Genomic DNA, 12,616 nt, shown 5'->3' with positions numbered 1-12,616 from the left:
GAATTAAGTGTCAAGTACTCAGGACTGAATAGCTTTCTTTTATTCTCACTTCCACTTCCCTTACTCTGAATTTGTATATCTCTTGTAAATAAATGGCAGAAATTTATTCTTGTGGGCTTATGTGTGTATAGAAAAGGAGTAAAATGTAAAAAGGAAGCTGATGTCAGGTTTGAATGAAAAGTTATGGTGGAAAAAGGAAAAGAAGAAGGAGGGGAAGGTAATTAGGGATTGAGTAAAATAAACCTCTCAATACCAGTAGTAAATAGGTTTAGGTGTCAGGAAAATTGGAGAAGTTTAATACCTTAGATTGCAGTTAAGTGATGATAGAAATGTAGGAATAAGAGACAAGTGAACACATTGAACTCAAATTTTTCCCTGAACCCTCCAGTTCTTGGAAGTGGCTAGAATCCCAAAGGTTCCCCAAAATACACTGGTTCTTAGAAGTGACTTGAAGGAATATGGACTGAAACCAAGGCTGGATCTGTTCTTAGGTTGTTGGGCACTGAAACTTTGTTTTTCCACTTTGTTCTAGTGAGGAAGAATATAGAATGACACTGTTGGCATGATTGTATGGATGTTGTCAAATCTTGACAACTACTTCTACAATATCTTTCAAATATGTTTCCTTCTTTCTACCAACACTACTACTACCTCTACTACTACTACCTCTACTACTGCTACTACTACTACTACTACTACTACTACTACTACTACTACTATAGTTTTGAGCCACATTCCCTCTAACTTGGATTGTCAATAGCTTCTTGGTTGGTTTCCCTGCTGTCTGTCTCTATATTCTCTGTCCCATCCACCACACAACTGCCAAAATAGTCTTTCAAAAGCACAGATCTTACTATGTTTCTTCCTAGATCAAAAAATTCCAGTGGCTCCCAGTGGCCCCTAGGATAAAATGAAGCTGCCTTGGCCTGGTACTTTAAGTCTCTCACAGTCTAGTTCCAACCTGGTGGTGGTCATGGTTGTGTCCCTTTCTTTTTGAAGAGGACCAAAATGACATTATTATTTTAGTGTCAAGTTGCAGTATGTCTGACTGTGGTTGATCAGACCAATATGAGCTTGGAATGCTCTACCTATATTGGGCACAAATAGCCCATGTGAACATTTGAGGCAGATTCTCTAAATTTGCACATCTTACTTTTTTTTTGGAGCTATTTCAATTCTCCATTCCTCATGGAATACAGCATCTTCTTTGATAAGGGAACACCATGCTGGGTAGTCCTATGTCAGTGTCTCTCATGTCATGCACTCAATTTCAAAGTTCTTCAGAGAGACCTTGGGAGTATCGTTGTATCACATCTTCTAACCACTGTGTGAGTGCTTACCTTATGTGAGGTGTCTATAAAATAGTCTTTTAGGTAAGCATACATTTGGCAATTGAACAACACAGGCAGCCCATCAGAGTTGTGTTCTCTGCACAGAGCTTGAATGGGTGGCAGTATAGTTTGAGAAAGTACCTTGCTGTCTGGTATTTTATCCTGCCAGGTGATCTTCAGAATCTTCCCAAGACAATTCAGATGGAAGCAATTCTGTTCCCTGGCATGGTGCTGTGTATACTGTCGAGGTTTCACAGGCATGCAACAATGAGATCAGCACAGCAGCTCTGTAAACCTTCAGTTTGGTAGTCAGTCTAATACCTTTTCTCTCTAATACCTCTTCTCCCCCACTTACTCCAACCTATCTTCATTCTGTCTCATTCACTATGTTTATTTTTGGCAGAGAGATTTTGGATCCTTAGTATTTAGTACTCAGAAGTTGTGGGACCCTGACAGCAGCAGTCCCTAACTTCTGTGGCAGTTTGAAGCATTTCTTTCTCTTGGATTCAAAAGCAGTATATTTAAAAAAAAACAACAACGTTAAATTAAATTACATATTTCCTTTCACAGATAGCTAAGAGCTGACTTTGCCATGGAAATGAAGAACTACACAGTTGTGACTGAGTTCATCCTGCTGGGAATCCCTGAGACAGAGGGGCTGGAGACAATGCTCTTTGTTCTCTTTTTATCCCTGTACCTATGCACACTGTCAGGGAACGTGCTCATCCTCACAGCCATCATTTCTTCCTCTCGTCTTCATACCCCTATGTATTTCTTCTTGGGAAATCTGTCTATATTTGACATTTGTTACTCCTCCGTTACCTCACCCAAAATGTTGTTCTATCTTTCTGGTCAGACGTCAGCCATCTCTTTCCAGGGATGTGCAGCCCAATTGTTCTTCTACCATTTCCTTGGCTCCACCGAGTGCTTCCTATACACCGTAATGGCATATGATCGCTTTCTTGCCATCTGTCACCCCCTACATTACACAATTATTATGAATCATAGGGTGTGCTCTATCCTAGCAACAAGCACCTGGATGTGTGGGTGTGTTCATTCTACTATCCTGACCTCCCTTACTTTCCAGTTACCTTATTGTGACCCTAACCAAGTAGGTTACTATTTCTGTGACATTCCTGCTGTTTTAGCTCTGGCCTGTGCAGATACATCTTTAGCCCAGTGATTTAGTTTCACTAATGTTGGTCTTTTGTCTCTCACATGCTTCTTCCTCATTCTCATTTCCTATACTCGCATTAGGATCTCCATATCAAGAATATGCTCCGCAGAAGGTAGACAGAGAGCCTTTTCCACTTGCAGTGCACACCTTACAGTAATCCTTTGTGCCTATGGGCCTATCATCATCATCTACCTATAACCCATTACCAGTCCTTTGCTTGGCTCAGTGGTTCAGATATTAAATAATCTTGTGACCCCTGTGTTGAACCCCTTGATCTATAGCTTAAGGAATAAGGATGTGAAATTTGCCCTCAACAAGGTGTTAAATAAAATGGGACTCAATGTTGAGAATGAATAAGCCTCTAAGTATTGATGGCCAAAGCTAGATTCCTCCTCAGTGAGCCCAATTCTCAAGAACATCTTTCAAACTTTGTTAAGAAAGTACAAATCATTGTAAATTATTTTATCTTATGAGCTTGATGAGTCTCATAAAAATTTGTTTGTGTGGGTATGAATTTCCCTATGTTTTATAATGAAATTGTGTGTCCATATAATTATATATTTTAATAATATTGTCTTTTTTATGAATTTAATACATAGCAACAAACTTTAACATTTCAATATATAAAGAAGTACAGAAAAGAAAAATGCATATGGAACTACAAACTTACATCACGTACAGTTCTTCAAAACATATTAATCTCATACTGTAGTAACAAAACTGCCATACTTAGGTACATGTCTATATCCTTCTGAAATTCTTTTTGCTCTCTTTGGTATATTTTTAAATGACTTATTGATGCATTTTTGATCCCTGGAGAGGTTAAGTAATTTGTCCAAGGTAATACAGGTAGTGGCATAGCTATTTAGAATACAACTTAAGTCCTCTAAATTTAGAAATATTTAGAAAAGAACTTAGCTCCTCTAAATCCAAATGTAGTTCTTATATCCGTTGTACTGATCCTGCTGGAAAACCAGAAGCTGCAGGGCACCGTTGGTAGAGAATATTAGTGGCTTAGTAGCACCACCTGGTGGTTTAATTAAAATCTCAGTTTGGTTTTTAAAAAGTAATTCTAATAATTTATGTAACTTCCTTACTACTTACAACTGATTAGCCATACTGAGTGGGCAGCCAGGTGGATCAGTAGATAGAGCACCAGGCTTTAAGTCAGGAAGACTTGCTCTTTGAGTTCAAATCTGGCCTAAGTCACTTAACTAGTAAGTCAGCAACCCTATTTACTTCACTTTCCTCATCTGCAAAATGAGTTGGAGAAGAAAATGACCAACCATTCCAGTATCTATGTCATGAAAACCCCAAAAGGAATCACAAAAAATTAGGACATGACTGAACAATAAAGTTATCCTGAAGCCCAGTACTTATTATGCCTATTATTACATTTCTTTTAAAGTCTTCCTAGGATGGCTAATCATACAGGGAGTTGACCTTGGGTTCTTAAAAGCCATTAAAAGCAAACTTTGTCAGGTCCCACTAAAATGAAAAGACTTTGAAGATGGATCTGGTGATAAACTGCCCTTTTATCATTTTAGTATTGTCCTGCCTAAGTTGGGAAGGGCTAATCATGAGGTTGGCTGCCAAAATGATGAATTTTTTCATTGAAGAAACTGTTATAATAACATTTATTAGATTATATTGAGATTGCAATCTGTGTTGGTGGAAGAAATATACACAGATCATGAATAGTATCAAAGTTACTTTATAATGAAATATCTTACAAATTTTATTTTATTAGAATAACAAAGCCTCTGTGCACATTCAGCATGCATTTAGTAAGCACTTACTGTATGCAAGGCACTAGGAAAGGTGGAATATTTAAATAAGACAGTCCTTACTGTATAGATGGTTGGACTTGGTAGGCAATAAGGAGCCGGTGAACATTTTTGAGCTGAGTACTTTGAGCAAACCTATGCATTATTAGAAAGAACATTCTGACAATGAAATGAAATTTAGGTTGGAGAGAGAAGAGAGGAATCAGAAGAACCTTCTAGAAGGCTAATCTAGGTAGGTGGTAATGAGGGGCAGTACTAAGATGAGGACAATAGTAATAAAGAGAAGTGGACAGAGTTTTCCATTATAAAAAGCTTAAAACTGCACTAAGACTTTGAGGCACCCTGCATACACTAGTATAAGATACCTCAAGAAAATTGCATTTGAGAAGTTCAGAACAAGATGCTTTGTGAAATCTGGGGCAAGGAGAGATCTGAGATCAGGGAAGGTGTTCTCCCTGAGATGACATTTAAGTTGGGCTTTATGGGATGATGAAATTGTACTTGATCTCTCAGGTTCTAGCTCAAATTGCATATGAATCTATGGATGGCTAGAAACTGAGCAAGCAAAAATTAGGAGTAAAGACAATCCAGTCATAGAAAACGGTAAAAAAGTATGTGTAGGAGGGGAATGATGGAGTCTATTGGGAAACAGAGAGTAGAGTAAACAGGGAGAGTAATATGAAATAAAAGCAGTTAGGTGGCACAGTAGATAGAGCTCCGGGCTTGCTTGGAGTCAGGAAGATTCATGTTCCTGAGTTCAAATCTAACCTCAGACACCTACTAACTGTGCAACCTTGGGCAAGTCACTTAACCCCATTTGCCTCATTTCCTTATCTATAAAATAAACTAGAGAAGGATATGCCAAACCACTCCAATATCTTACCCAGGAAAATCCCAAATAGGGTCACAAAGAATCAGACAAGACTGAAATGATTGAACAACAACAATATGAAATAAATCTGGATTGGTAAAGTGGCTCTAGATTGTGCAAGGCTTTGAAAACTTGACAAAAGTGGTTGGACTTGGTAGGCTATAAGGAGCAGTGAACATTTTTGAGCAGGGTACTTTGTATTAGAAAGAGCATTCTGACAGTGATATGAAGTTTAGGTTGGAGAGGGAACAGAGGAATCAGAAGAACCTTTTAGAAGGCTAATCCAGGTAGGTGGTAATGAGGGGCAATACCAGAGGTGAGATTCTGTGGAGGCGAAGTCAATAGGACTTGGTAATTGTTTAAATAACAGAAAAAGTAGAGGAGAGGCAAAGATAATCTCAAGGTTCAGGATATAATAACAGCTAGCTTTTATATAGAAATTTAAGGTTTGCAAATTTTATATGCTTTGATGAAGATGATTTGACCCTCATTAAAAATCCTTTAAGATGAATGCTATTACTATCCCCATTTTTCAGAGTAGTAAGTTGAGGCTAAGTGAAATTAAGTAACTTGCTCAGGGTCGCACAGTTAATAAATGTCTAAAGCAGAATTTGAGTGCAGTTCTCCCTAATTCCAAGTCTAGCATACAATCTACTAGGCCAGGAAAGACAGGTATCACAGATAGAAATAATAAAGTCATAAGAAGGAACAGATTTACAGTGGAAAATGAGAAGCTCAATTTTGGGCAAGGTGAACTTACTTTACCCTTTGTAGGTTAACAGTCATCTGTTCTTTACCCTGTGGGATTGAGAATTGTTAATTTGACTGGGTTAGAGATAGTTCCCTTCTATCTGACACCTCTCAGCTGTAATTTTCCCAGCTCCAGCCTCTGAGGCTTTAGGGCATCAGAGAAGTTTTCCCAGGCTGGGAGATGGGACAAGGATGGAGGGAAGGAACCTCTGCCTATCTAGGTTCCAGTTAAGGGCCCTGCTGGTGCTCAGACTACTCTAAGTACATCATCATTAACCATCTATCTCTGGCCCCCTCCACCTGCCACCAGCCTCCCCAAAGGAGTCCTTGATGGGTACTGGCTATTCCAGCTGCCCATATCTTAAAAAGAAGAGTCCTACACAGGCCGAATGTGTTTGACCTTAAAAAAAAAAAAAGGTCTTCCAGAATTGTCCTTTAAGACAAAGTGAGAAAAGTCTAACACAGCTTCCATGAAGACAAAAGAACAGAACTGACCATATACAGGGGTTCTGAACTTTTGTTGAGGTATGGACCCCTTTGGCAGTCTAATGAAACAAATAAACCCCTTTGAAGAATGCTGTTTTTAAATGCACAAAATAAAATATACAGGATTACACAATAAATGAATTATATTGAAATGTAGTTTTATATATATCTATATATTATAGCTATATAGATATATAGATATATATAAAACTACATTTCAATATAATTTCAATATATATATATAAGTTCACAGACCTCCTGACCTAATATAATTACGCAGTGCTGGGACATATTAAAAGAAAGCAAAGAAGGCTGACTTCAGTCCTAGACTTACCCTAGGGAGCTTGACCAACCCATCTGTAGAGTTTATGCCATAGTCAGTCATCAAGTGTTGATCAAGTGCTCACAGGGAAAAGAAGCACCAAACTTCTTTTCAGTGATAAGTCTTTTTTGAAACACTAACAACAACAAACTGACATCATCCTAGGCCTTAAAGACACCAAGAATCTATTAGACTAGACAAAATTAACATCTTGTCGATTGAAATGAGCTCAAAATTATAAAAATGAATGAAACAGGAAGGGGAAGTTAGGAATTTTTTTGGCAAATTCCAGAAAGGACTGAGTAGAGCTGGAAGAGCTTCTGGTAACAAGGCATTGTTGGGCTTCCAGTCTCTGCATGTTTATTTTTGAGATAGCAGTAAGGTCTTTAATAATGGAAGTGTGACTTTCATACCTACTCAGATTTTCTGTGCTCTCCAACTTCTGGCTCTCCTCTTGGCAACAACCCCATCCAGAGCATAGGATGGAGAGAGCTTCTTTAGCAACTTCTCAGAAACTGAGATGAAGGTATAAGTAGGAAATGAACCCATGGCCTACACTCCTGAAGTGTTTACCACTTGGTACAGTACTTTTCTCAAGGCCAATTTCACTTCCTTGTTCCTCAGTGTATAAATTAAGGGATTGAGAGAAGGAGTGACAATATTATTCAACACTGAATCACAGAATCCAACCAAGGTGTAGAAGCAGGTCTGAGATAGATGAGGACCACAGGCCCATAGAATAAGAGGATGGAGGTCAGGTGAGCACTGCAGGTAGAGAAAGCTCGGCACCTGCCCTCTGATGAGCAGATTTTCAATATGGAGAACACAATGAGAATGTATGAAGTGACAATGAGCAGGAAACATAGAAGAGCCACAATGCCAACATTGGTGAAACTCACCATCTGGGCTAGAGAGGTATCTGCACAAGCTAGAGGCAACACTACAGGAATGTCACAAAAGAAATAATTTACCTTATTTGGGCCACAGTAGGGTAACTTAAAGACGAGAAATGTAAGCACAGCTGAATGCAGACAGCCACCCAACCAGGTACCTATGGTCAGGACAGTACACACCCATTGGTTCATAATGACTGTATACCTCAGTGGGTGACAGATGGCTGCAAAGCGGTCATATGCCATCACAGTATAGAGAAAACACTCAGTGCAGCCCAGAAAATGGTAGAAGAATAGTTGGGATGCACAGCCCTGGAAAGAGATGGTGTGACTGTATCCCATGAGGTAGAGCAGCATTTTAGGAGAACTTACTGAAGGAAAAAATATGTCAAACACAGATAGATTTACCAGGAAGAAATACATGGGAGTGTGAAGTTGGGAAGAAGAAATTATGGCTGTGAGGATGAGCAGATTCCCCAACAGGGTGAGGAGGTAGAATGTGAGAAACAGGATAAACAGCTCAGTCTCCAGCCCCTTAGTGTGGGGTATTCCCATCAAGATGAACTTGATCACCACTGTGTGATTCTTCAGCTCCCAAGGAGGATCTACCCTAGGAAAATAAAAAATAACCAGATAGAATGTTACAAGTAACAGAGTAAGAGTCACAGAAATTTAGAACTCAAAGCTAACTCAGAAGTCATCTGGTCCAACCCACATCTGAACAATTAACACATGTACAACATCATTGATGTCACTCTTGACAATCTCACCTCTGCTTGCAGTTCTTCAACAATTAGGAATCTACTACTTTCCAAGATAACTCATTCCACTTTTTGATTATTTGAATTGTGAGAGAAAACATATTATAGACCATCAAAATCTATTTCTATGCAATCTCTACCCATTGGTCTTAGCTGCACCTTTTGGGAACAGGCAGAATAAATCATATCAAAAGGCACATGCATTTTCTTATTAGAAAATAAACTCCTTGAGAACAAGGACTATCTTCGCTTTTGTATTTGTATCCCCATTACTTAGCACAGTGGTTGAAATATAGCCAATGCTTAATGAGTGCTTTGTATTCATTCATCTTTAGGAGGAAGGAACTTCTCAGCCTACCTAAAAATCACCTGTAGGAGCCTGCTCCCTTCCAGACCCTGCTCTCAGATAATCAGCTCAGTTTATATTTAATGAATTCACTTCTGTGAGAGAACATGTTGGGGGAAGAAATGTTAAGGAAGCCAGTTCTGATCTAATAGTCTGCTCTGGGATGTATTAAAACTTAAGAAATGAAAAGGGTGGATCCAATTCTGGGCTTATTGAAGGGAGCTTGGCCAACCTAGATGTAGAGTTTACAACATGGACTGTGATCAGGCATCAGTTGGCTGCCCAGTGGGCAACAGTAGACCTAAACTTCTCAGAAGAATCTTAAAGAATAACAAAACTCACACAAATGTGGTCCTTGAAGTTTAGAAATGAATAGGTTAGACAAGACACATATGTCATCAATTGAAATATAAAGCTATTAAGTTATTAAAATGCTTCATAGTTTCTGGACTATGATAATATGAAGTAAGCTTCTGATGTTGTTGTGCACACAAAACGGAATAAATCAAAGGAAAAGCTGTCCTCAGGGACCCCAAAAAGTTGGTAAAGTACCATAGTATCACAGACCTAAGGCTAGAAGTGGCCTCAAACCTTTTAGTTCCATACTCTCATTTCATAGATGAGGAGGCCAAGGTTGATGGAGATTAAATGCCTTATCCAAGGTTATAAGTGTCAGAGGAAGGATTTGAACCCAGCTTCTCTGATTCTAGAATCAATGCTCTTTCCCTTGTACCATGTAAGTCTACTTTGGAGCCTCCTTTGTCTCTGTTGTTGTAAGGAGGCTCTAGCCACTGAAAGCCACAGGTATGGGACAGTTCCAAGTCTTCAAGAAATCATGGCATTGGATAAATGTCTATTAAGTAGATCTAACCTCCTGTTTCTGTACCAGTTTTCCCTCTGCTGGAATCTGGAGCCCAGGGACCCTTTCTCTAAATCAGCTTTCAGAAAAAGCTGTAAAATTTGAGTCTTTGGGGAAAAATCAGATTTCAGCACAACAGGAGAATAAAATTTTAACAATAAAATTAATTGTAATCTAATAACCAGTAAGTAGTAAACTCCCCATCAATGAGAGTATTCAAGGAGAGCTTGGATAACTATGTCTAAGAAGAGACTTTTGCAATGATTGGTATAGTACTCATGACCCCCTGCCTCTATCCCCACATGGCTGAGGCTACTTAGGGCCTGCCTTAAAGCTTACCCCTGCACAGAGTACTAAGAACAACATTGTTCCTAGGCAGGGAAATGAAAGGGCCTATAGATCAGTTTAAGTAGCTGGAGTGACTTAGTATTAAGTCAATCTCTGTTAATCTACCTGTGACCTTGGACTTGGCTCTATTAATTGGATTTTTTCCTCGTCCAGGGTGGTTCCTCCAACTTGTACACTAGTTTCTCAAACTGGATCTATTTTGTTCCCTTGGACCCAAGGCTCTGCCTCATAACCTATTCCATCTTGTGCTAGGATCTTGTGTTGATTTCACTTTTTTCCCCCTAGCAACTGGAGCTTTAACTACAGCCCTGATAGCTGAATCCTCTATTGTTACTGTCTACTTGGTCTCCTTTTTTTTTCCAGCTTCCTAGATTTGTACCTCCTAGTTATGAAATTGCTCTGACATGTGGCTTTTCCTGCCTATTGTCTTCCCTTAGACATCTCTCACATGGACCATATGTCTATTTTAGGCCATTTTCCCTTGATTCTTTACCCATCTGTTCAGATGTTTTTCAGGTACACTACTTGGATCTTTTCAGTTGACTGTTCTGCTCCACATTTTTTTTAAATTGGATTTGTGATTTAATTAGTATAATACTGATTGGTACCTCCTCTGTAACTTATAGTCTTAGGAGTTTCCTGAGGCACTGAGAGACTATGTGACTCTCATATAACTTAGGTCTTCAAAACTTTGAGGCCAGTTCTGTATCCATGATAGTCTACTGCCTCTCCTGCTCCATTTTTAGTGGGCAGAGTTACCAAGTCTCAGTACTGGTGCTTGTAAGGGATAACAGAATAGAGCTAATCTCTAAGATCTCATTCTAAAGCCTCTGAAAGTCAATCATTTCCAAATTCCTATTAATTTATAGGAATAGTTAGCCCTCAAAGGTGTATTTGCACTTGGAACCTTAATTGTAAGTTTAAAATATAACCCCATCTGAGTTGAAGGAAATTCTGCATCTCTAGAAAGTTGGCAGAAATATCTGGAGGGCTAGCATGAACCTGGGTTCATATCCTGCCTCCACCAAACCTGTGTAACCTTGAACAAGTAATTTAACCTTCCACTGCTCTCTTCCAATTTCTCCTCTGAAAAATGAGGGCATTGTACTAGATGGCCACTAAGGGTCCTCCCAGCTCTAGATCAGTTCCCCATAATATAAGAACACAGTGACATGTACATAACTAGATAGATATTCATATAAAAACTTTTATCAATTAATGAATCCCCAACTTCTAATTCTTTGGTGTATGGGATGAGGAGAGAAAAGAATGGGCAGAAAGAAAGAAAAGGAGAAGTAAAAATACATAAGGAGAGAAAGAACAGGTAAAATCTTAGATATTTTTACATGGCTAAAATAGTTCGAGAGAAAATTTTTCTGTGCCTTCCCCAAGCTTTCCTTCTGTGAGAAATGAAAGCCTTTAGTTGAAAGTTCCTTCTGCAGAGATGCCGTGGAGAAGGGCTTGTGCTCCAGAAGCAGGAATCTTTTGAAATCCTCCTTCTTTGTCAGAGACAATTAAATTGAATCACATAGACCTGTCTGTGCTTTTGTCCCCTGTAGTGATTTAAGGCTCCAAGAACCTTGATATTCCCATATATAGAGGAGCTTACATGGTCTTGTTCTCCCTTTGGAATCCATTCCCTGCTATGTTCCTGATTCTTTAGGGAGCCTGGTGAACAGAGGGACCAATTTACTCTACATCCCTTCTTTCTTTCTGGAGGTGTTTGTAATAATATAGAGATTTGTGAAGTTTATTATATATAGTTGTACCAATATCTGTGGTTCCAAGCAACTCTTGCAGCATTGATATATCTAGGTTTGGGGGAAATGAAGATTGACTCTGACCCCTCTGGTATGCAAAGAGGTAATATTGGTTTTGACAATGATTTAGTAGGTAGAGATAGATCTCTAATAGGTCCTAACATACATACATACATACATACATACATACATACATACATACATGCATAGTCCTATTACCACCAAGGAAGAAACAGGGGAAGAAGGGAGATGGTTATTCTTCCACACTCATCCTTTTGGATAACCTTGAGGTTCATTCATTTTAACTCTCTAGTCAGGTGAGGTTTTTTGTTTGAGTGCTATGTGTGGTGTGGTTACCAAAGAAAAAAAAATTTAAAACCCTACACATCAATCTATATTTCTTTCAGCTATTTGTTCATTTCCTTATTAAATATTTCTCAGGATTTGGTAGTATGGGTTATGAATGTCACAGAGATTATTAAAATTAAATCTAATCACTTCATCCATACTTCAGCTTAAGCTAAGGAAAATCTCCCCATTTGGGGTCGACTTATACTCTTTGCTCAATCTTAAACTGTGCCATTATTGGCTTGGACTAAATTCATTATAAATGACCATATACTTCAACAGAAATTTCAAAAAGCACAGAAACACAGACAAACATTGAAATAGAACAGGTCTTCTGATGTCAGAGTACAGTGGCTGCAGCCTGGGAGTTTGAATCTCTTCTTTCCTCCAGTCTTCTTCTTACAGATCTGAGGGAAAAATGGGATTTTAAAGTGGTCTGATGAGTAAAGGAGCTGGTGTATTCTCCAAGCAATACCACAGGGAAGCATGGGGAAGATGGGTGCTGTGAACTGGACTCAAGACATCTCATCAACCACCACAACTTCCTGCTCAATTTTCTTCTCTGGTCTGCTATCAC

At 38.9% G+C, this 12,616-nt stretch overlaps 1 protein-coding gene and 1 pseudogene across 1 annotated transcript; one reads left to right on the top strand and one right to left on the bottom strand.

Annotated features, from left to right (window-relative positions):
* Positions 1-1,923: 1,923 nt before the first annotated feature.
* On the top strand, positions 1,924-2,865 carry LOC110207076 (putative olfactory receptor 10D4 pseudogene; annotated as a pseudogene).
* A 4,524-nt stretch (positions 2,866-7,389) lies between these two features.
* On the bottom strand, positions 7,390-8,172 carry LOC110207075 (olfactory receptor 10D3-like). The gene has a single exon (XM_020984691.1). The coding sequence runs from the start codon at positions 8,170-8,172 to the stop codon at positions 7,390-7,392; it is 783 nt and encodes a 260-aa protein (XP_020840350.1).
* Between the last annotated feature and the right edge of the window lie 4,444 nt (positions 8,173-12,616).

The sequence above is a fragment of the Phascolarctos cinereus genome, unplaced genomic scaffold, assembly GCF_003287225.1.
Source record: "Phascolarctos cinereus isolate Bilbo 61053 unplaced genomic scaffold, phaCin_HiC Scaffold_726;HRSCAF=1367, whole genome shotgun sequence".
Lineage (NCBI taxonomy): Eukaryota > Metazoa > Chordata > Mammalia > Diprotodontia > Phascolarctidae > Phascolarctos > Phascolarctos cinereus.
Note: the sequence above shows the minus strand (reverse complement) of the source record. Positions and strands in the feature narration are given on the sequence as shown.